The 26,207-nt window shown below is 37.7% G+C and overlaps 1 protein-coding gene across 1 annotated transcript in view; it reads right to left on the bottom strand.

The window, feature by feature from the left end:
• Positions 1-26,207, bottom strand: part of GPC3 (glypican 3) — a 584,655-nt gene that overhangs the window by 308,533 nt on the left and 249,915 nt on the right. Inside the window, exon 3 of the mRNA XM_077144850.1 lies at positions 5,848-6,542. Within this exon, the coding sequence (XP_077000965.1) occupies positions 5,848-6,542 (695 nt within the window). The remainder of the gene's footprint in view (positions 1-5,847; positions 6,543-26,207) is intronic.

Below are 26,207 nucleotides of genomic sequence, written 5' to 3'. Positions count from 1 at the left end.
ATTTAATTAATGGATGTGTTATACATGAAATGCACAGTGGCTATGCATATACTCCATAATAAGTACGTGTCAATGACAATTAAAATAGTTCTCATAATAAAAATACTTGCATTTAAAAAAAGAAACTTGTGAGCTGTTTAAAAAATTGAAAAAGGGATCAGACATTGAGCAGAGATATGAAGGAAGCTGATCTGGATAGGACTAAAGTAGATCAGAATACAGGGTAAAGGTTGATATCCATATTTTAAAACTTTAACTTCAGTGTGAGACCAAAGGGAAAGATGTTTATTTGGTGCAAAATATATATTTTGGGTAGTGCATTACCTAATTTAACTTGTATGGTCAGCATAGTTGAACACCATAAGTACATGGAATCTTAAATAAGGCATGAGATCTTGTTGGCTTGTCCAGGTTAGTGTGATGCCCCAATATATCCCAGAGTAATTTCGGCAATGAATAAAGAAGTATTTGCAAAGTCCCCTTGGGAGAATGGGGAGAAAGGGGGGATATATTCAACTTCCCCATTTGGAGAATTTCTAATATTCTTACAAGCAGTGGGGACAACCAAATCAATAGGCTAAGCCTTCAATCTTAGGGTTCACCCCTATGAAACTTATTCCCACAAAGGATAGGCTAAGCTTACTTAAAATTATGCCTAAGAGTCACCTCCCCAGAAAACCTCTTTTGTTGCTCAAATGTGGCCTCTCTCTCTAAACCAATTTGGCAGGTGAACTCACTGCCCTCCCCTTCCTAGGTGGGACATGACTCCCAGGGGTATAAATCCTCCCGCAGGTAACATGGGACAGAACTCCCAGGATGAGTCAGGACCTGGCATCATGGGATTTTTTGAGAAAGCCTTCTTGAACAAAAGGGGAAAGAGAGAGAAATGAGACAAAGTAAAGTTTCAGTGGTTGAGAGATTTCAAACAGAGTCGACAGTTTATCTTGGAGAATTATTCATATGTGTTATATAGATGTCCCTTTTCAGTTTATGGTGCATTGGAGCGGCTAGAGGGGAAGTTCCTGAAACTGTTGAACTGTGTTCCGGTAGCCTTGATACTTGAAGACGATTGTATAACTATATAGCTTTACAGTGTGACCGTGTGACTGTGAAAACCTTGTGTCTGATGCTCCTTTTACCCAGGGTATGGACAGATGAGTAAAAAAGAAATATGGATAAAAAATAAATAAATAATAGGGGGGATAAGGGGTAAAATAAATTGGGTAGATGGAAATACTAGTGATCAATGAAAGGGAAGGGTAAGAGATACGGGATGTTTGGGGTTTTCTTTGTTCTTTTTATTTCTTTTTCTGGAGTGAGGTAAATGTTCTAAAAAATGATCATGGTGATGCATACACAACTATGTGATGATATTGTGAGCCAGATTGTACACCATGTATGGACATATGTGTGTGAAGATTAGTAAATAGAAATATTTTTTAAAAAGAAGCTTGTGGTGCTTCTAATACATGTACCTGCACATGTGACCTTTGTAGAAAGAAATTTGCATGTATAACCCGTGTTTACTTGTAACTTTCTGCTTATATTCTGTTTATATCTGTAGATTAAACTTACTGAAGTGAATACAAAAAAAAAAGAAGCTTGTGGCATTCAATAATTTGGGTGTTAACAACAATATTGAAAGTATATGTACTGAAGACTGCACACATCTGTTTGCTTCAAGGTATAAGGTGTGGAATTCAATAATGTGCTAATAAATTTAAGGATATTTTAATCCAAATACTATTAATAACCTACTCCGTGATATCTTGGGGCCAAGACATTTATCCTAATTCACAAATGTAGAAGAAAATGTAGAATTTTCTACAAATGTAGAAAATCAATCTATTTATAGCCCTGCTATTAATACTTTGTTGGACTTTTAAGTAAAAATTCTTGTTCTTTCTCTCTCTCTCTCTCTCTCTCCCTCCCTCCCTCTCATATGTGTGCGCACACACACAGTTATACACTTCACTTGCTTGTTATTTTTATTCACTTCCATTGGAGTAAAATAACATTAAAAGATGATAGCACTTAAAAATAAATTTAAGCAAAACCCATTTTCCACTTGGCACTTGGAACAATCTGGTAGAAAGAATTCTGAACTGGGAAATTGCAAGTATCTGCCATGTGCCTGGCACTCTGCCAGATACTTTAAACCAATCATTTCATTTAATCCCCATACATTACCCCCAGTTTATAGATGAGGAACCCAGCATCCTAGCTTTGCCACTAATTGCCTGTTAACCTAGGTCATTCACTTGGAACTTCTGGCCCTTATTTTCTTTGTCTTCCAAACAAGGGGGTTAGATTTTTCCCTAACCTAGGTGTGTCAACTGGAGCACTTTCTAAGTGGCAAATTCTCCCACTTCTCCACAAACCTATGGTATCCGAATCTCCAGGGATCTATTTAACAAGTTCCCCAGGCGATTGTGAGTATGAGCCAAGTTTGGGAACTAGAGATTTACCACCTCCAGGGGTGCTGCCAGCAGCAACACCTCAATATTCTCCCATTTGCTTTTATTTGGTAGTTTAAAGAATTAGAAACTATCCCAAGGAAAACTACCCTAAAGCACTAACGAGCCATACATATAAAAATTTAGCTTGTAAAAATGTTCACTTAGAAGACTAAAACAACTTTCAAAATCTGGGTTGGATGGTGGCCACCAAAATAACTGGGCAAATTCCATGTATTGCAGGCCTCCTGGCACTGCCTATAACTAGCTAAAAAGCTGTCCTGATAGAACTCAGGAAAAGCATATTTTTCAACAGCTCTCTTGCTACAGGCTGAACCTCAAGCAGGACTGACTGGTTTTGCATTTTATCATGACAGGAAGGTGAGGGTGCCACAACAGAATCTCATTCATGCTTTAGTTTTCTGTTTTTGTTTTTTGTTTTTTGGTATGGGCAGGCACTGGGAATTGAACCTAGGCCTCTGGCATGGCAGGTGAAAATTCTGCCACTGAGCCACCATCGGACCGCCCAGTGATTTAGTTTTAAATCAGATTTTACTTTGAGGCATTCTGTGGGTTTGTCAATAGGAATAGAGTTCTGCAGTCTACCCAACCCTCAGTTCCCACCGCACCTCCTTAAATAGCTCAGTCCCTTTCTGGCCTGCACACAGTATGAACTGGATCACACCTGGCCAATAACCCTCCCACTCCAACCCTACTCCCTCCATTTAGTGCAGATTACTTAGAGTTGGTGATCATAAAACACGAACAAGGCAGAGTTTGCATATGCTTTCTCTGTTCCAGTTCAGGCTTTCCCTGGGGAAGGCGGACTGCATGCTCTCATAACCAGCTGGAAGCTGGGAGCAGTCAGGCGCTTAATAGCCCAAATAGAAAGGGACTGCATCACTGGGCACCTCTTGACGGCCAAGGCCTTTTTCCTGAATGATAATGACATGAAATTTACTCCTCCTATACACACACACACACACACACACACACACACACACACACACAGGTGCAGTTTGGCACCCTGACATAGCCATTCCATTTAAATTCACTATATCTTTCTAAGATCCTAATGGAGTTTTTAGCATGTAAGTCTGGGAGGGCCTCTCGGAGACAGACTGGTATGGTGGAAAGAACACCAGATGGGGAAGCAGAAGACCCTGGGTTCTACTTTGGGATCTTCCATTAACTATATAACTTTGGACAAGTCTTCCTGGACCTCATTTCTTCATTTGTAAAATAATGGGATTGGATGAGCTCATTTCTCAGGACCCTTCCACCATGTGCACTATAACGCAATGGTCAATGTGGTAGAATTTATTCAGTTATATTTCTGTCTGCCAACTAGACTGTGACCTTTTCAAGACTTAAGAACTGTGTGTCTTCAGTAGTGTTGAATACTCAGCACTTGGTGAAGTGCCATGTACAGAGCAGATACATATGAAATTTTTACTAATTGAACCTTCATTTCCAGCACCTGATTGCAACAGTACACTTAATCTCTTACCAGCTCCTCATCACTTTTTTGTCGGTGTTGTTGCATTTAAAATCACTAGAGGAGGAGTCATGGCTTCAAGATCAATTATGGTGCTGTCAGATGACCAATATCAGAGGCAACATTTCAGCACTCCCACCACACTTTGTCTCCTTATCCTTCTTTGGCCTCCTACTGAAAACATTTCCACATCCCTGGGACCTTTGCTTTCTGTCTGACACATAGTGAGCCCCCAATCGATATTAGATGAATGAATATATGGATGCACTTACTATTCATTTTTCTAGTTCTGCGAGATTTACTTTTGCAACAGGGCCCAGAATCTGGCCTCGAATTATAAAGCAGTCAAGGGAATAATTAGCCACTGAAGAACGCCATCGTTAGATCGGGCATTTCTGTTCGTTTTACTATAAAAGAGTCTCTCAGCAAATGGGTTTTAAATGGCTAACATTGTGAATGGAGCAATTAAAGCATCTCCATAAGTAGCCATGCTGAGGACTGTATCATTTCTGGCCTCCATTCCAGTTAATTCACCAAAGAAGTCAATTACTCCCATCGTTTTGTACTTCCAGTGTCTAAGGACAAGGCTAACTTGACCCAATCTGCCTTCCACATTTAGCTAAGTGGTGGCTCAGAGTACACAGCAGTTGCACTGTATTGAAGCTTAAGAACACAAGTCCACGAAGCCAACGAAGCCTGGGGTTGAATCCCAGCTCCCCTGCTTAATGAGTTTTGAGATCCTGGATAAGGAGCTTCATTTCCTTCTGTGTAAAATGGGACGGTTTTAGGACCTCTTTTGTGAGATACTACCTGACTGTATTCTGTAAACTGCTCAGTAGAGCACCTAAAATGTAGCTGGAACTCAACAGCAATGGTGCCTTATGCTATTGTGCATTCTCCTCCTACTACAAAGTTGGCTGGAGTTGGATTCAGGGATCAATCTCCACTGTATCAGGATCTGGCTGGTAGCTTTTGGCTGTATGTTCTGCCCTACACTAAGAAGTGGGCACCTCCTGTGGTTCTGAATGAGTGCACCCTGGCTTGGCAGGGACAGAGTGACTCACAATGTCTGTCTGAAACCAAGCGAGCTGCTGCCTCACTTACAAATTGGTCCTTCCCCCATCACAAATCCTCTCAGGCTCACACTGGTATAATAATTTGCAAAAATCAACCATTAGGGAAACGTGGGTATTTTGCCCTCATTTATGTTCTTCTGTATGTTTAGCAAGAGAGTTCTGTCTGGGTCTCCTGGGTATAAAGTCAGTACTCCAAATGCTAATGTGATATATATGACTAAGAGCAGAAGACTAGAGTGAGAAAAAGAAAAATCGCTGATAACCAAATTAAAGGGAGATCTGAGCAATTTTTGAATCATGGCTCTTCTATTCCCTATAGCTGGGTGATCTTGGGCAAGTTACAGTTTCAGTGAGCTTCAGTTTTCCAGTTTCCTCATTTATAAAACGGAGATATTAGCTCCTATCTCACAGGGTTATCATGAGGATTAGGATAACTGACTACAATGGTGTGATAGCTAACATTTATTGAAGACCTACATGCACTAAACACATGCTAAGTGCTTTCATGCACATTATTCCCTATGAAGAAGATAGTCTTTGAAATCATAGTTTATGAATGAGAGGAAAGAGATGCACAAAAAATAAAATGACTCACTCAGGCTCCCACAACAAGGCAGTGTTTGGGACTAAAATTCAAAGCCAGGCATTACAACCCCATGGTCTATGCTCACAGTTCTGGGAGGTCATTGCATCCCTATGCTATCCCTGCCCACCCTCCAATATGTTTCTCACTGCTCTCCATCAGCACCTGCTGCTAGCCAGGCTGCCCCACCCCAACAGGACCCCATTTTTCTGCAAACTGTAGGCTGGTACTCACGGTAGTGGTCAGCTTTCCCCCATTCCTCTGGACATACTGGATGGAATCATGGATCGTTGAAAAGAGACCAAGCAGTACATTCTCCATGTCATAGATTCTGTACATGCCACTCACAAGTTCTTCAAGAGACAGAATGTATTCTCTCCAGTACTTGTCAATCTCCACCACACCTGCCATACAACCTTGCATGACCACGTTGCAGTAGCCGCCACAAGGTTTAACCATCATCAGTCCCTGGCAGTAGGAGCAATACCACATTCGTGTAAGCATTCGGCCACAGTCCTTACTGAACTTCAGGTGATCGGTCGTATTGATCACTTCGATTCCGAGATTCAGTGCCTGCAGGAAGATCCGAGTGACTTGCAGTGACTTTGAAACCTGGGTCATAATAAGCTTGGGGAAATTCCCAAATACTTTCAGGTCACGCCTTGCCCCTCGGAGGCACTCATTGATGACTAAGGCTGACTCAGGCAAGCCTGGGCTCATGAGCTGGGTATAGATGACTGGAAACAGGCTGTCAAACAGTTCATTGACCATGTCATCCACATTGATGTCAGAGCCCAGGATGTAGAGAGACACGTCTGTGAAAAATTCACCCACAAACTCAAAAGCTTGAGGGGTCAGGCTTGGGTAGTTGTTCTTGAACATGGCATTTGTGTAATTCTTGGCATGTCGAACAACAATTTCAAAGGCCTCTGTAAAATAAGAGATAGAGAAATGCCCACAAATTAAAGCACGCAAATCCAGATGAAGTTGAATTTGAAATTTCTCTATTGCTGTGGCTATTTAAGGTCCCATTTGTCTTAAATAATTGACTCGTTTTCATTTCTGAGGTTGCATCTACTCCTACAGTTGTCTGCGCCTGTAAATCAATTTTCCTTTCAGAGCATAAAGTCTGAATTCTGATATGCACATAAATCTTTAAACATACAAATTATATTTCAAATGACAAAAGCCAGGATTCAGTAATCATTTTAACCGTTCATGAAAATATTGATTAAACATTGGCTAAATGAGAAATTACTTCTTTTTCGCTCATTGATTTTTATTCAGTTGTTAAAAAGGAAGTGTATTTCAGGACATTGCATTTTTTGGATAGGGATAAATATTTGACAACCCACCATTTACTGTATAAACTCACATAACAATTTAAGCCTGTTCAGCCCCAGAGGAGGAGCAAGTTGTTAGCCAAGAAGAAAAGCTATCATGAATTTAATTATTTTTTGGTAGATTTTCTCCAGATAGCTTTAAAGGGACCTATCTGACAGACAGCCAAGGCTGGAGATGAGTTTATCCACTGAATGGGTATCTGGATGGAGAAACAATCCATGCACTTATCTATACATATGATATGGAAAATAACACCTCTGGTATTTTGCTAATTGAACATCTGGAAGGATAACTGCTAAGCTTCCTTAGTAAGTTCAGCTTCCACATGGCTTGGAAGCCTTATCTCCTCCACTGAGACCACTAACTCATGATTACATCTGCTGCACCTGCCCTTTGGCATAAGGCCCAATTAGTGCCATTGGTTTGAGAAAGAAACTTGTAATGTCACCATCTCATTTTCTCCAAACTGAAACACTTGGACCCAGATTTTCTCAAATAATCAGAGTTAGCTACACATTTATATGAGGAAAGGGAAAACAATCACAACAATGGGTTTCTTCAAGAAATAAGAAACACTTTGAAAACAAACAAAAATAACCAAGTTTCCTGAGACATTTAAAATTAACTTAGTACTTTCTTCAATTTCCTTCCAAAGTGCAAAGGTCCATGACAGATGTACTCCAAATGATCACAATTCATGAGCCTTGAAAAATCAAATTATTACCCTTTTCAGACTACTAGAGGAACAGTAGTCCAATAGTTCCTTGGGAACACTTAGTCCGACATCTCAGTCATCTGTGGCAGAAGTGAGCTCTAGATTGTGTCACCACCATCTGCCCCAGATCCCTCACCAGGTAAAACATGTCCCCTAGTTTCTTCCATTGGGCTGAGGACATACGCAGCAATGTTGAACAGGTGCCAGTGTAGTTCTATTGTGCTTCCAAGCCCATTTAAGGAAAGTTCATCTTCATTTCCATCAATTGCTACGTGCTCATTTCTAAAGTTTGGTTTGGTTTGTTTAGAACATTAAGCAATTCCTCGGAAATTTATCTATTTTATAACAATCTCTTCCTAACACCATACTGAACATTATTCCCAATCCTCGAATCTAAAAGTTGGATGAGACCTAGAGATCAACTAGCCCAATACAAAAACCCAGCAAATAAATTCTTTAAAATCATCAGAATTTTCAAGGTTTTACTTATAGCTAGCAGTATATTATACACTAGGCTCTGTGCTAAATATTAGGGGCATATAAGTTGGGTAGTTGAAGATAAAAGACCAACAATATCTGCTTTAAGTTACTCACAAGCTATATGGTTTAGAGTTTATAAAACATTGCCAAATATATTGTGACATTTAATTTGTATAACAATCCTCTGGATTTGTTATTGCAATCTTCATTTTATAGATGAAGAAACTGAGACATGTCAGAGTTAAAGTACTTTCCCACAGTTGCAAAGAAGAAGCATTCAATTCAAACTAGAGTCTCCCAGTCACGGTTGCACTCTAGCTGCTCTGGGCCCTAGATCCAACACTTAGATTCTTTAAAAAGCTTTGTAGAAAGCTTAGTTCTATTTTAACTCCCTTGTCTTCCCCTCTGTGAATGGAAATGTACTAGAAGAAATTGCAGCCCAAGACCAAAAGACCAGAGTTCCTATTTTGCCTTTGCCTTGGAGGCATTGAGAGGTGAGAAAAGGCAGAAGACTGCTGTTGAGATGCCACCACTATAGATCTCAGTTATTTAAAACCTACCCTAAAATGAATTCTCTACAAGGAAAATTTCATCTAAAATACAGCACATTCACTTTTTAATGCGTAAGGTATATGACAGTGAAATTCCATTGACCAAGATGCCATAGGTTCCTTATTTATTTATTTTTTTATTTTCAGTGTTTGCTTTTTGTACCACTACTGAATAGAAAAAGAAAATCACAATAGATCATGAACTCTTCTTCAGAAAGAATAACGACAACACATGCTGTAGGGGGAAAGGGCTAAAGTGTCATATATACCCTCAAGAGCTCCCCGCTCCAAATACCACAGCTCAGAATCCACTTACCACATTTCTGGCTTTTGCCCAACCCCCTTACCTCTATATCATAGGACAACACACTAAACCATAACTGCTCAAGCATAGGCTCCTTGGGGACTTGTAGGAACCAACACCAGGTGAAAAGCGATGCCTAGCTTCTCTTGGCAACTTGAGCTTTTATGAAATGAAGCCAAGGGCTAGAATAATGGCAAAGAAGTTCAGCCTATTGATTTTTTTGGTCAGATAATAACATACACATCAGCTAGGGATGTTTTCCTTTGTCTCTTTCCTGGGAAGAAGTCAAGAATTATGCACAGGAAAAACTGGAACAAACTATATAAAATCAGCGCTATCATGAACAGAAACCACTCTAAAATTCTAACAATATATAGAAAGATAAATGATACAGATAAACAGATTCAATAAATTGTGTTAATATAGGTCTGACTATATCAACGTTTCTAGATTTCCATATAACCTCATCATCATCCTGGTTATTATTTGGATACATTATAGTGTTGTCAACATCCCTCTTAAGTTATGTTGCTCAGAAAGGGACACAATTCTCCAAATGTGATTTTGATACATGCAGTGTGCAATCTAGCTACCATCTCTCTTTAAATGGTACAATAACTGCTTCTACCAGCCTCAGGACATATATTCTATCACTGTTAACAAAATGACCCATTCTCAGCATTTGGTGCTGATGTTACTATATTCAAAACCCGGATAGAATGAAATGTGTGTTTATGGGTCTTTTCAGACCCTGAAAAGTGAGCTGCATATTTAAAAAAGGAGAGTGTACTTGTTGATGGAAGAGAGGAATAAACAAACTCTGGAATCCATTTTAAGTCCTTAAGAATAAGGCAGTACTTACAGAAGCAGGTTATTTTTTTACTAGGCAGTTTTTCTAGCATTGTAATAATAGTAAATGCTTTGTAAGAACTTTTTACATTCCTAGGCTTAAATGCCACACAATGGGTTGGACTCAAAATGGTCCTTGTTTCCAAGCACAGGTAACTTTATTGAAAAGGAAAATTAACATTTATGGAGTACCTGCAATGTACATGCTGGGATCTGTGGTAAGGTTGCTCACATATACTCTTTCATTTAACTTTAGCACAACCTTATGTGTTTGGAAATATTTTTAGTTTAGTGATGAGGAAACTGAGGCTTTAGTTAAATGCCAGAGCCTGGATTTGAATGTAGTTCAGTCTAATATCAAAGTCCCTGCTAATTCCACCACAAGCCCCAGCCTTAAAACTGGACCATGGGAGAATTCTGGTTTCAACTCCAATATATAAAGTGTTTGAGAACTGTCAGTCTCATTCTTCTCAACAAGAAAAAAGCTGAACAAACTGAAGAGCAATGGTTCTTCTTCAACCCATCAGTGAATTGAGGTCACAGGACATATTGCCAACCTGAAATCGGGAAAGACAGGCAAATATAGAGAACTGCAGCTGAGATCAGAAACCACTGGAACTAGTAACTGGTAAGATCATTTACACAAAAAATTTGACAAATTGCTAGAGACCGAATGTGGGCTACTTCTGTGGGTTTTAACCAGAAACCACATAAGCTTTTCACGATGACGAAAAAGCTCATTTTTTTAAGTGGAAGTGCAGAAAAGAAGAAGGGATGCATTATCCATAATAAAGGACTGATCTCTAAGAGAAACAACTTTGCCAGAGTCCTATCTACTTATCAGAACAGCAATTCAGCCTCCCTCTGGCATTCCTGTCTCAGCTAAGGGGAATAGGAAAAAGGCTAAGAAAAACTTGCAGCTTTAAACAAACGACTTAGCACACTTAAAGATTGATTTTTTAAATATAAAATTACAGAACTCTTCCACTCCCGCCACACCTCACAAGAGCTCCAGTATAATAAGTGTGGGTTAGAACTGAAAGAACTGCAAGACACAGACCCTACTTTAAGAAGGACTTCTTAGGGAAATCCAAAGACAACAGGGGAAAAAACAAAAAACACAAGAAGAACACTAGAGGAAAGTGAAGCTTCTAATACCTGCAGCTACAAGAAATGTTAAACCCAGCCTAGCTCATAGCCAGATTTACATAAAACCTCATACTAAAAGCCTAAATACCTCGTTTCCTCTATCCAATATAACATGTCTAGTTTTTCCACAAAAAATTGCAACCCATGCTAAAAGGTAAGAAAAGACATAGTTTGGAGAGACAAAGCAAGTATTGAGCCAGATATGGCACAGATTTTAGAAATAGGAGACAGGGACTTTAAAATAATCATGATTAATGTGTTAAGTGTTCTAATAGAAAAAGTTGACAACCTACAAGAAAAGAAGATAATGTAAGTTGAGAGTTAGAAACTCTTAAGTAAGCATGAAAGGAAATGCTAAAAATAAGAAACACTAAAACTGAAATGAAGAATGTCTTTCATGGAAAGAACCAGTGAGCTTGAAGTTACGTCAACAGAAACTTTCCAAACTGAAATGGAAAGAAAAAAAATGACAAAACCAGAACGAACTATCTTAAGAACTGTGGGACAAATTCAAAGGCGTGATATATGCATAATTAAAATTCCAGAAAGAGAAGGAAAAAAGAAAGAATGGAACAGAAGAAATATTTAAAGTGATAATGGCTAATTACCCAAAATTCATTTTAGTCAGCAAGCCACTGATCCAGAAATCTCAGAGAACCCCAAGCAGTATAAATATTTTTAAACACTACCCCTGGGCATTTCATATGAAAATTTCAGAAAACCAAAGACAAAGAAAATATTGAAAGAAGCTGGATGGGGGGGAATCACCTTAGTTATACAGGAATAAGCATAATAATTACATCAGACTTCTCAGCAGAAAACAAGAAAAGAGTGGAGAGAAATATTTAGTGTGCTGAAAGAAAAGAAAACTACAACAACTAGAATTTTTTTCTTTCTTTCTTTTTTTTTTTTTAACATGGGCAAGCACAGGGAATCGAACCTAGGTCTCTGGCATGGAAGGTGAGAACTCTGCCAGTGAGCCACGGTGGCCCAGCCCAACCACTAGAATTTTGCAGGCAGTGGAATTATTCTTCAGAGGTGAAGGACAAATGAAGACTTTGTCAGAACAAGCAGAAATTGAAGGAATTTGTCACCAGTAGACATGCCTTGAAAGAAATGTTAAAAGAAATTCTTCAGAAAAAAGGAAAATGATATAGGTCAGAAATTCAGATCTATATACAGAAAGGAAGAATGTCAAAGAAGGAATAAATGAAGGGGAAAAAATCTTTTATTGTAAAAAATTCTTAATTTATTTAATAGATAACTGTTCAAAGTAATAATAGCAACAATGTATTAGGTGACTATAGCTTATAGATAAGTGCAATGAATGGCAGCAATGTTATAAGAAACAGGAGGGAGGAATTGGAAATACTCTATTATAGGGTACTGCACTATGTGTGAAGTGGTATAGCGTTATTTGAAATTATAATTAGATCAGCAGCAAATGAATATTTCAAACTCCAGGGCAACCACTAAAGGAATTTTTAAAAGAAGTATGTTTCTTATGCTATGAGAGGAGAGAAAATGGAATAATATAAACTGCTCAATTACAAACAGGGAAGGCAGAAAAAGAGGGGAAGGGAAAAATGAAAAAGAAACAAGTATAATGAATAAAAAGCAGTTGCAAACATGGTGGGTATTTATTGAACTATAATCACTTTAAATGTGAATGGTACACATACACCAAATAAAAGAGACTCTCAGAGTGTATAAAAAATGAAGCCCCAATTATATGTTGTCTACAAAGAAATCACTTGAAATATAAAGACGGATTCAATGTAAGAAGATGGAGAAAAACATACCATGGCAACATTAATTAAAAGACAGTTTGATGGGGGAAGGTGCATGGGTAGTTCAGTGGTAGAATTCTCAACTGCCATATGGGAGACCCAGGTTCTATTCCCTGCCCTTTCCACTCCCCCCGCCAACAATTTTTTTCAACAAATGGTGCTGCAATAATGGGATACTCACATGGAAAAAGAATGAAATATGACCCCCATCATACAGCATAAAAAAAATAAAACAGTTGGAGTTGCTATATTAATAGGAGACTTCAGAGCAAGGAAAAGTATTAGGGACAAAGAGGAGCATCATGTGATGATAAAGGGTCAACTTTCCAAAAAGATATAACAATCAGAATACATGAGGTAAAAACTAATGGAGCTGTAAAGAGAAATCTATTAACCCACTAGTATAGTGGGAGACTTCAGTAACATACTATCAATAATTGATAGGTCCATTAGGCAGAAAATTAGTAAGGATGCTGTTGAACTGAACAACACCATCAATCAACTGGATCTAATTCATCCAACAACAGAGAATACATGTTCTTCTCAAGTTTGCATAGGACATTCATTCAGAAAGACCACATTTGAGAGTTTTTTTAAATTTAAAAGAATAGAAATCATACAAAGCATTCTCTTAGATCACATTGTAATTAAACTGGAAATCAATAACAGAAACATGGATTGAAAATACCAAAATAGTTGGAGATTAATCAGCACATGGGTCAAAGAAGAAGACTCAAGAGAAATAAAAAAATATTTTGAGCAAAATAAATATGAAAATACAAATTATCAAAATGTGTGGGATATAGCAAAAGCAGTGCTTAGATGAACTTTTATGGCTTTGAATGCATAGATTAGAAAATAGGAAAGATTTCAAATCAATAATCTAAATTTTCACCTTAGGAAACTATACAACGAAGAGCAATATAAACATAAAGCAAACTGAAGAAAAGAAATAATAAAAATTAGAGCACAAGACAGTAAAACTTAAAGCAAAACATTTGACAAAAAAGAAAAAAGTCGATTATGATGATAAAAATTCCTTTCAGTTTCCAATGTTGTGGAGCAGCATGAAGAAAAAATCTGAAATGAAATGATGGTAGCCTGTGACAAACTCTGGGATCTGTTATGTAACTACTTGTTGAAGAGTGCTTTGAAAATTATTGCTTTTCTCTTTATTTGCTTTGTATATATGTTATATTAACAATAAAATTTTATTTTAATTTAAAGCAAGAAATCAGTTGAGAAAATTCAATGAAACCAAATGCTTGTTCTTTGAAAAGATCAATACAATTTAAAAATCCCTAGCCAAGGTAACCAAGAAAAGAGAGAGAGGATGCAATTTGCTAATAGCAGAAAACGAGAGAGGGGTCTTTAAATTAAATTATTACAAGAACTATAAAGGAAGTTTATGAACAGCCCTATGCTCAAAAGTTAGATAATTTAGATGAAATAGACAACTTCCTTGAAAGACACAAAATAACAAAATCACACAAGGAAAAATAAACTGAGTAGGCCTGTATCTATTAAAGAAATAGAATCAGTTGTTAATAACATTTCAAAAAGGAAATCATCAGGCCCAGATGGTTTAACTGATGAATTCTACCAAACATTTAAGGAAGAAATGATACCAATTCTCTACATTCTCTTCCAGGAAATAGCAGTAGAGGGAATATATACTAACTCATTCTGTGAGGCCAGCTTTAACCTAATAGCAAAACCAGATATTATAAAATAGGAAAACTTACACTTCAATATCTCTCATGAACATAGATGAAGAAATATTCAGCAAAACGCTAGCAAAACAAATCTAGCACACATAAAATGGATTATAAACGATGATACAGTGGAATTTATCACCAGAATGCAAGGTTGATTCAATACACAGAAATCAATCGATGTAATACACTTTACTAACAAAATAAAGAAATAAAACTATATGATCATCTCAATAGATACAAAAAATTCATATGACAAGCTCTAACAACATTCAAGATAAAAACCCTCTGCAATCTAGGAATAGAGGGGAACTTCTCCACTTGATAAAGACATCTACAGAAAATGTAATTAATATCATATGTAATCAAGAGACACTAAATGCTTTCCCCCTAAGTTGAGAAGAGGCAAGGATGTCCCTCTCAACACTCCTATTCAACATTTTATTCAAAATCTCAGCTAATGTAAGAAAAGGAAATAAAAGGTATATAGACTAGGAAAAAAATCAAACTGTTTTTGTTCATTGATGACATGATTATCTATGAAGAAAAGCCCAAGGAATTGGCAAAACAAACACACATAAAAATCTGGAAGTAATAAGTGATTATAGCAAGGTTTCAGGACACAAGGTAGTAATATACAAAAGTCAACTGCTTTATTCAAGAGGCTACTCTGGAGGTTGCTCTTATGCAAGCTTCAGTTAGACCTTGCTACCTATCATAATCTATCAATCCACAACCAGGACCATTCCAGCCAATCCTAAAGAACACCTAGGGCAATACATAAGATTCCACAAGGGTTCCAGGCACTAGAGTCACTTTCCAGAAACCTACAACCTCCAGATGGGTCCCTGGTCCAGATAAGTCCTGAAACCTAGCCCAGCCTCTCCAGAACATCAGATACTTCCCTCTCCTTATCCCATATTAATGACAGACCCTCCCAATATAAAAAATTTAGAATTGCCATAGCCCAAACACCCTTTAACAGAGGGACAGAAAGATCAAAGCTGATGGTGGAGTTATACAGAGAAGATAGGATTTATGAAATGAATATGAATGCTGAACCATTAAATTGATACCTCTTTCAGTCTCCAGTACTTTCGAGCAGCTAGAAGTAAAAACTTAAAATTGTGAAATTGTAACCCATGTCAAACTCTGAAATATGTTCTCCAACTAATTGTGGTGCTGTGCTTTGAAATTTATAGCTTTTTTGTATATGTGTTATTTTTCACAAAAAAAGAAGGAAAAAAGTCTATTGTGATGATAAAAAAATATTTAAGCCTTCTAGCCTCCTATACTCTGGAGGAGCTAGAAGGAAAAATATGAGAGAATCATATGGTAGTCCATGACAAACTCTGGAATCTGTCCTGTAACTACTTGTTGAAGAGTGTTTTGAAAACTATTGCTTTTTATTTCTTTGCTTTGTATAAATGTTATATTATACAATAAAAAAGTTAAAAAAAAAAAAAAAGTCAACTGCTTTCCTATATACCAGCAATAAAGAATGGGAATTTGAAATTAAAAAATACAATACGGGGGTGCAAGGGTAGTTCAGTGGTAGAATTCTTACCTGCCATGTGGGAGACCTGGGTTCAATTCCCAGTCCATGTACTACCCCCTCAAAAAAAAAATTAACCAAAACAAACAAAAAAACTAACTAAAAATTCAACAAATGGTGCTGCAGTAACAGGATACTCACACAGTAAAATAATGAAATGTGACCCTGCCATACAGCATACAAAAGAGAGAAAAAACACAATACCATTTACAATAGCTCTGAAAAGTTAAGTGCCTAGGTAAAACTGTACCAAATATGTTTGGGAACTATATAAAGTAAACAACAAATCTCAGATGAAAGAAATTAAAGAAGATCTAAATAAATGGAGAGATACTATATGTTCATCAATAGGACGCCTCAATATTAGTAAGATGTCAATTCTTTGCAACATGAGCTATAGATTCAATGCAATCCCATTCAAAGTGTCAGCAAGTTATTTTGTGGATATTGAATCTAAAGTTTATATGGTAAGGCCACTAACTCAATAGCTGACACAATAAAGAAGAACAAAGTTGAAGTATTGACACTCACAAATTTCTAGATTTACTATAAAGCTACTGTGGTCAAGAGAACATGGTTGTTCTAGGTTGCTAGCTGCCAGAATGCAATATACCAGAAACAGAATGGCTTTTAAAAAGGGGGAATTTAATAAGTTGCCAGTTTACAATTCTAAGACTGAGAAAATATCCCAATTAAAACAAGTCTATAGAAATGTCCAATCTAAGGAATCCAGGGAAAGATACCTTGGTTCAAGATGGCTGATGAAGTTTGGGGTTTCTCTCTCAAGTGGAAAAGCACATGGCAAACATAGTCAGAGTTTCTCTCTCATCTGTAAAGGCACAAGGTGAACATGGTCAGGGTTCCTCTCTCATCTGGAAGGGCACATGGTGAACATGGCGTCATCTGCTAGCTTCTTCTCCTGGCTTCCTGTTTCATGAAGCTCCCCGGGAGGCATTTTCCTTCTTCATCTCCAAAGGTCATTGGCTGGTGGACTCTGCTTCTCGTGGCTATGTCATTCTGCTTTGCTCTCTCTGAATCTCTCATTCTCCAAAATGTTTCCTCTTTTATAGGACTCCAGAAACTTATCAAGACCCACCCAAATGGGTTGAGACATGTTGCCACCTAATCCAGCTTAACAACCATACTTGATTAAATCACATCTCCAGGGAGACTACTAATTACGGATTCAAACATACAGTATTGAATAGGAATTATTCTGCCATTATGAAATGGGATTTTGATTAAAACATGGCTTTTCTAGGGTCTATACATCCTTTCAAACTAGCACATTCCACCCTCTGGACCCTAAAAAAGACACGTTTTCCCAATATACAAAATACATTAATTTTATAACAATATCAGAAATCCTTAAACCATTTCAGTAGAATACAAAGTTAGAAACAGTACAAACTCCTATCAAAGTTCGTTACAGGCATGGTCTGTGCTCAGGCAAATTCTCCTCTGTCTCTGGACCTTTGAAAACTCATAACAAGTTATTTGCTGCCAACATACAGAGGAGGTACAGTCATGGGATACATATACGCATTTCCATACGGAGGAAGGAACACAGGGGTCAAGGACCCATACAGCTTCAAAAACCTGAAGGGCAAAGTCCATTAGATTTCAAAGTCTGAGAGTCATTTATCTTCTGGGCTTTGGAACACAGCAGTCTCACCCTTTCCAAGGGCCTATGCAGTGGCTTGCCTCTCTTTGAATGCAACCTTGGGTGACACTGAGGAGACCACCTTTTTCTCGGCTTCACCCTCTCCAAGCATCAGGGCTGCACCCGGTGTCTGCCATCTTCAGGGCACACACTCAACCCCTCCATGTAGTGGCAGCCAGACTCTCCCCAAACCCCAAGGAATGTGCTTCACTGTCTCCAAGGCCTGAAGAAATATGACTCTTCCACTGCAACAAGGTGGAAGGACAACCCTCTGCCTTTGGGGCAAACTCACCCTCTCCATGGGCTTGGGTGAATCTGTTCTCCTGGCCCAAGGCATCTTGACTTCAGACCTCAGCCTCCATGGTTTTGCCTCTGAAGTTATTTTTCCTCCAAGTCCCTTCTCTGTCCCTCTCAGTCCCGACTGGCAGTGGGTCTCCTTATACAGAATCCGCAACATTCTCATTGGCTTTCTATGTAATAGCCTTGGATCATGCCCATCACACATAAGGAGTTTCCATAAAATCTTCCTTGATATCTCTGTGTCCAATCCTGACTTTCTCTGAAATGGCTGGCTGGTTCCACATGTAGTCAAATCCTCACATGGAGCACTATTCTCTGGGGTCTCCCTTCCTGGAAGCCCAAAATTTTCCAGGACACCAATTTCTGGTTTCTTTGTACTCAAGAATTCAGTTCTCAGTTTATCTCTCTCCTATCGCATTTCACTATAAACTGTGAGGAGAAACCCGGCTGTGCTTTCCACATTTAATTTGGAGATCTCTTCTGCTAAATATCCAAGTTCATGGCTTTTAAAATCTGCCTTCCAGCCAAAGCCACTAGTCAATTTTGCCACATTATCTGCCATTTTAAAACAAGGATCGCCTTCCTTCCAGTTTGCAATAACACGTGCCTCATTTCTGTCTAAGGCCTCATCGGAGGTATCTTGAGAGTCCACATTTCTACCAACAGTCTTGTCAAAGCATTCTAGGCCTTTTCTATCAAGCTTCTCACAACTCTTCCAGAATCTTCCCCTTATCAATTTAGAAAACCTCTCCAATATGTTTGGTATTTGCAAACTGCAACAGCAGCAGCACCCCACTCCTGGCACCAAAATCTGTTCTAGTTTGCTAGCTGCCGGAATGCAATATACCAGAAACAGAATCGTTTTTAAAAAGAGGAATTTAATAAGTTGCTAGTTTACAGTTCTAAGGCCGAGAACATGTCCCAATTAAAACAAGTCTATAGAAATGTCCAATCAAAGGTACCCAGGGAAAGATACGTTGGTTCAAGAAGGCCGATGAAGTTCAGGGTTTCTCTCTCAAGTGAGAAGGCACATGATGAACACGGTCAGGGTTCCTCTTTCATCTGGAAAGACACATGGCAAATACGGCATCATCTGCTAGCTTATTCTCCTGGCTTCCTGTTTCATGAAGCTCCCTGGGAGGCATTTTCCTTCTTCATCTCCAAAGCGCTGGCTGATGGACTCTATGCTTCATGGTGCTGCAGCATTCTCTGCTCTCTCTGAATCTCCTATTCTCCAAAATATTTCCTCTTTTATAGAACTCCAGAATCTTATCAAGACCCACCCAAATGGGTGGAGACATGTCATCACCTAATCCTGTTTAACAACCACACTTGATTAAATCACATCTCCAGGGAGATTATCTAATTACAGATTCAAATATGCAGTATTGAATAGGGATTATTCTGCCATTATGAAATGGGATTTTGATTAAAACATGGCTTTCCTAGGGTCCATACATCCTCTCAAACCAGCACAATGGTATTGGCAAAAGAATTAAGAAACAGATCAATGGAACAGAATACAGATCTCAGACACATATTCATACAAACACAATCAACTGATCATTGACAAAGGAGCAAAGGCAATTTAATGGAGAAAATTACTGGAACTGAAACCGCCACCTTGTAACCAACATTTACAAAGTAGCCTCCCCCTTTCTAGCTCACAAAAGTTTCCATTTCCTTTCTTTGAGCGCCCATCTCCTCAGGTTTATTCATAAGAACCTTGCTGTACTGCAAGAATTTCCTATTTTCCTTTTCCTTAGTAGCACCAGTTCCTGACCACTTTCAGCCACGAAGTCATGTACACTAAAGAGAAGTCTTGACCTAAAGTCACCTTTGCCTAATTATAACAGTAAAAATCATACCCACTGATCATGCTAAGCTAAGCCACCACTTTTGAACAAGTAGTGTAATTTGGGACTCTGCATGCTCCACTTAAGCCTACTGCTTAACCCATGTCCCCTTATCTTATCCTAAACCACTCACCCAGACCCACCTACTCCAAACTGCATATATGTCTCAAACTTTTTCAGTTCGGGGCACAGATCTGAGGCTTGCCTCTTGTCACACTGCTGGTCGACCTCACAATAAAACTTTCTCTTCTCAAGATCCTGATGTCATGCCATTGACTTCTGTGATCATCGAGCAACAAGCCCACTTGAGTGGCATCAGAACAATTGCATACCTATATGCAAAGAAATGAAGCTACAAACATACCTTGTAATTTTTAAAAAAATGAACTCAAAATGGTTCATTGACTGAAATGTAAAATTCAAATCTATAAAAATTTCTAGAAGATCACATGGGAGAAAATCTAAGTGACCTTGAGTTTCATGATAAGGTTTTGAATATAATACCAAAAGCATAATAATGAATTACAAAATTGATAAGTTGAACTTCACTACAATTAAAATTTTTGTTCTATGAAAGCCACTCTTAAGAGAATGAAAAAGAGGGCGGGCCACGGTGGCTCAGCAGGTAAGAATGCTTGCCTGCCATGCCCGAGGACCCGGGTTCGATTCCTGGTTCCCGCCCATGTAAAAAAAAAAAAAAAAAAAGAAAATGAAAAGAAAAAACACAGATTTGGAGAAAATATTTATAAAACACACATCCGATAACAGATTTGTATTAAAAATACACTAAGAATTCTTAAAACTAAACTGAGGAGAAAATCAACTAAATTAAAAATGGGCCAAAAATTTGAACAGACACCCCACACACAGATGGCAAATAAGTATAGGAAAAGGTGTTCAACATCACGTGTCATTAGAGAATTTCAAATTAAAGCAGCAATGAGATACCACCACACAACTATTAGAATTATTCAGTTTTTTTAATGACAATACTATATACTAGCAAGGATGTGGAGCAAAAGGAACACTCGTTCATTGATGGTTGGAATGAAAAGTGGTACAGTCACCTTGGGATACAGTTTGGGAGCTTCTTATAAAACTAAATATAGCCCTACCATACCACTTAGCAATTCAGCTTCTAGGTTTTTAACTCATTGAGTTGAGAAAAAAGCCTGTACACCAATGTTTATAGCAATTTTATTCATAATCGCCCCAAACTGGAAACAAACAAGATGCTCTTCAATATGTGAAAGATATACAAATTGGTACATCCCATACCATGGAAGGCCAATAAAAAGAAATATGCTTTCAAATAATGAAAAGACATGGAGGAACCTTAAATGCATATTGCTAAGTGAAAGATGCCAGTCTGAAAAGGCTGCATATTGTATAATTCCAACTATTTGGCATTCTGGAAAAGGCAAAACAATAGAGAGAGCAAAAATACCAGTGGCTGCCAGGGGTTGGAGGATGGAGGAAACAAGGGAGGGATGAATAGATGAAGCATAGAATAAAATGAAGCATTTTAGGGTGATGAAAACATTCTGCATGTATGATACTATAATTGATGATTTATGACATTATCATTTGTAAAAGCCTATAGAATAATACAATTCAGTGTGAAATTTAATGTAAACTATAGAAGTAATAATGATGTATCAATAATAACATATCACCAATTGAAACAAATATACCATACTAATGCAAGATGTTAATAATAGGTGAAACTGTGTGCAGGGAAGGAGAGCATATGGGAACTCTATTATCTGCCCAATTTTTTTGTAAATCTAAAACTGTTCTAAAAATTAAAATATATTAATTTTTAAAATGAAAACAACTGTATGTTGGAATATAGTCCCAGACAAAACCAGTGACTAGAACCACTGTAAAGTGTTACCTCACTGCCTCTGTTTTCCCTCAATCTGCTTTGACATTTCTTTTATGAGTTGGGGAGTTGTCGCATACAATAGATGCCATGTGGCATCAATGTAATTTTAATTGGAAAAACCACCAGCAAAAAGTTAATGGACCAAAACACCCAAATAGGTAACACATTTCTATATTATTTTTCAATACTGAATGATTTTTTTTTAAATCAGCCACATGAAACCTACAAGTTTAGATGGCAAGAAAAGTCCCACATTTTCTAGACAATTTCATAGACAAGAAACTAAAAGCATTGCTCCAATTTCTGTTGCAATTTTCTGGCTTTTTATGTTTCATATTAATATAACCAAAATTGAGTAAGTTTAGAAAAAAAGTTGCTATTAAATATAAGCTATTTATTTGTACAGACCCATAATCAGCATGAAAATGTTCATAGTCTTGCTTCCTAAGTTTCATATACTGGGCTCCTAAATACAAGTCACACAAACTGGAAATGAAGAAATGAGTGAAAGAATGAACAAAACAAAAATATATTTTCTTAAATGGGTATTAAAAATCAATTTTATCATTTTTCAAAATCAACCCATGGAAGTCACTGAGGTCCCCGCCCTCTGGTCCTGAATGACCAAATCCAAACTAGAGAAGTGAATTGTTTCTCTTCTTCCTTAGGCTATAAGTTGTTTGGGTAGGCATGGGAGAAGGAAATATTGGTGCCATGTGATTCCTGACACACGGTGACATCAATATTTCACTGGAATATCAATGTAAATGATGTTCAACTCGCCCCTATAGTAAACAGATGCCCTTAGCCCTCCTCATTCCTATGTTACATCTTGAAGCTTTTCAGAACTGTTCAAATCTGAGCTTTACTATAGAACAAGTTACCACTATGTACTTATGCTGACAAAGTATAACATGCCTCTTTTCCTTGGGCCCCTTTCCTTCTCCTCTATTGAATTCTGAGTTTTCTTTCCATGTTTCTGTTTCTCTCAAAGAATGCCAGGTGGAGGTCAGTGAATTTGCTGTATGTAAACAGAAAAAACTAAACAAATGTTTACCTGCCACTTCTCAGTGCTTGTTAGAGTAAAAGTGCAATGATCTACTAGATGTTTTTTAAGCCAAGGGGCTATGTGAGTGAGTTCGCACACTGGCTTGAGAACTTGTTTCTACAAAATGGGTCAGACCAGATGAAGACATTAATTCATTTGAACAGATGGATGTCAGTAATGATCCTAAACAAAGGTGCTGGTGCATCCTGCCAGCACATACCTTCACCAAGACAGGTCTGCTACTGACAGGCAGCCAGGTGAAGAGAACAGACTCATCATATGAAATATATTTATTCAAAGCCCTATTATGGACCAGAGGACAATTCAAATGACTCACTCAAATGTTCCTCAGGACTTAAAAGGAAACTTATTTATTTACTTTTAATGCAATTTTATTCAGATATATTTTAAATTAACATACCATATAATTATTGAAATTGGATAATCAATGGTTCACAGTATCATCATATAGCTGTGCATTCATCACAATAGATTTTTTAACATTCCCATTAGCCCCTGAAAAATAAAAATAAGAATAAAACTAAAAATAAAAGCAAAAAAGAAAACCCCAAATATCCCATATCTCTTATCCCCCTTTTATTTATTTATTTATTTTTGTCTTTATTTTCTTACTCATCTGTCCATACACTGGATAAAGGGAGTGTTAGTCACAAGGTTTTCACAATCATATGGTCACACTTTAGAAGAATCAAGGCTACTGGAATACAGTTCAACAGTTTCAGGTATTTCCTTCTAGCTATTCCAATACACTAAAAACTGAAAAAGAATATCTATATGCATAAGTAGAACCTCCAGAATGACCTCTCCACTCTATTTGAAATCTCTCAGCCACTGAAACTTTATTTTGTTTCATTTCTCTTCCCCTTTTGGTCAAGAAGGCTTCCTCAATCCCATGTTGCCAGGGCCAGGCTCATACCCAGGAGTCATGACCTACATTGCTAGGGAGATCTACACCCCTGGGAGTCATGCCCCATGTACTGGGGGGAAGGCAGTGAGTTCATTTTCTGTGTCGGCTTAGAGAGAGAGGCAGGCCACATATGAGCAAAAAAAGAGGTTCTCTGGAGGTGACTCAGGTATCATTATAAGTAGGCTCAGTTTTTCCTTTGAAAGAATAAGACTCATAAGGGCAAGCCCCAAGATCAGGCTTTGGCCTATTAAATTGGATGCCCCCGCTGCTTGTGTAAATATCAGAAATTCTCAGGTTGGGGAAGTTGAATATTTCCTCCTTTCTCCCCAGTCCCCCAAGGGGACTTTGCAAATACTTTTTTATTCTCTGCCCAAATTACTCCGGGATGTATCGGGCATCACACCAACCTGTACAAACCAACAAGATCTCACTTCCTATTTGAGGTACTATTAGGAAATTTATGAGTCTGCAAAAGTTGACCATTCCCTCTTATCATTAGCTCAATTACTTCTTATCTTTTATCCTCCTTTGGCTCTCCTGAGCAACTAGTTTGCTTTAACCTTCTAAACAGTGTGACTCATGTAACTGAACATATTTTTCCCTCTTGACATTTGTTACTAAAAATCTTCAACACAAATTTATGGTCTACCTCTAGCAAGCATAATAAATTTCATGGCACGCATTTTGTGTTATAACCTTTGTCCCGGTTCCATCTTATTTTCTTATATTTTCCCCCTTTGCCTGATTATTCTTATGTATTATAATAACCCTGTATTTTGCTTTTATTATGTGCTTTTTATAAATCTGAGGACACAGTTGGATGTAAGTAAACAGGTAGACAGATAAATAAGGAGGGGGAGAGAGAGAAAGAGCAAGGAGCTACACCTATCACTTCAAGACAAAATATTATTTCATCAGATTCTCATGAGTTTGAGTAGCAAATGTTTGTACTTTTAAGTGTCCAGGATCTTATGAGAGACTCATTACCAGTCCAACACCGTCTACCTCAGCAGCTGTCAGGACCTCGGTTGAATTTGCAAACTTGGTCTTTCTAACATCTTTGATGCATATCTAAAAAATTGACATCAATGTATATAATAACTTTAAAATTAGGAAAGTAGTATCAAGGTGTGCTTCATCACAATATTTCTGTTTTCACACTGGATTCACAAACAAGTGATTCATGGGAACACATAGGAGAGTGGCTAAATATAAGAGGGTAGGGGAACTTCGGATTATTATTTATAGCTTAAATCATCTAAGCATGATTTAATCAATTACTATAGCCTTAAGAATAATTTGTCTTGCAGAAGCCAATGGGACTTAGAAACTTGTTTTACCATGGGCACACCAAGAATAACTCTGAGAATTTTATGAGTCAGTATTTCTCACGCTGGACCATATCTTGCCCTATAATCTCAATGCGTTAATTTTTGTTAGAAGACATGATCCCTGGTCTTTTTCATTCTTCTCTGTCTCTCCAGCTTTCTTACAAGTTAACTCTTGGTTGATTGAAAAAAAAAAGTCTTATTTACGCAAGGATCCAATGGGTAAGAAATCAGACATAATTAGGGGTGTTTTCCTCCATTGCCCATTGGAGGGGCAATGACATCTACCAAAAGAAGCATCAGAGTCTCATTTCTTAGATCTTTCAGTTCACACTTTACAAAAGAAAGCCTGATAGTATTTAAGGGAGTAAAGGTTTCCAGTTCCTACCAGTATCCCTATACAGTGGTTAAAAAGAGCTCACCAAATCATGCCACTTAATACCTTTTCTTAGAAACAGTTCCTTCTAAGGAACTTATGGGGAAGAATACTTATGCCTCAACATCACTAAGACACACTCTAGGTTTGGTTATGATTTCTCAACTTGTGACATTTTTTTTAATAATGTATGACCATAATTCCATGAATCAAAGCTAAAGAATTTCTAATCTTAATGACTTACTGTTACTAATAATAGCTTAGGAAAATAAATACATGTTCCAAGACATACTGAATGAAAGAAACTGCTCCGTAAAGAGGAAATGGCTTAATTTAAGCTTGAAATGCAACCATTCTGGTGGTGCCTTTATTGAATTAAAAAACAAAACCCAGTTCCCTTTAGATATTGAAAAGAAAGAGCAAAGCAAGTAGGGAATAGTTTGTATTGTTAGGACAATGTGTGTGTAATGCAGTCTTGCTTTTGCATGCTCTTCTTTCCTTCTTTAACTATTTAGACACTAAAGTAGTATCCTAAGAAAGGTCAATTTTCAATAGTTTATGCAACCATCATTATTGTAGAAAACTGTATCTGTACCCTGTTATTAAGGATTTCCATGGCATTTTGTATTTTTGCAAGTTCTTCACAAGCAAAGCATTAGTGATTACAAAAGCAACAGAGTACTCTTCCCCATGATTACCAGAAGGTATATTCCAGTTCTTCCCCTCACTAATGAGAAGTACCAGGTCTGAATTGG

This window comes from Tamandua tetradactyla, chromosome X, assembly GCF_023851605.1.
Source record: "Tamandua tetradactyla isolate mTamTet1 chromosome X, mTamTet1.pri, whole genome shotgun sequence".
Taxonomy (NCBI): domain Eukaryota; kingdom Metazoa; phylum Chordata; class Mammalia; order Pilosa; family Myrmecophagidae; genus Tamandua; species Tamandua tetradactyla.
This window is presented reverse-complemented; position numbering and strand designations above follow the sequence as displayed.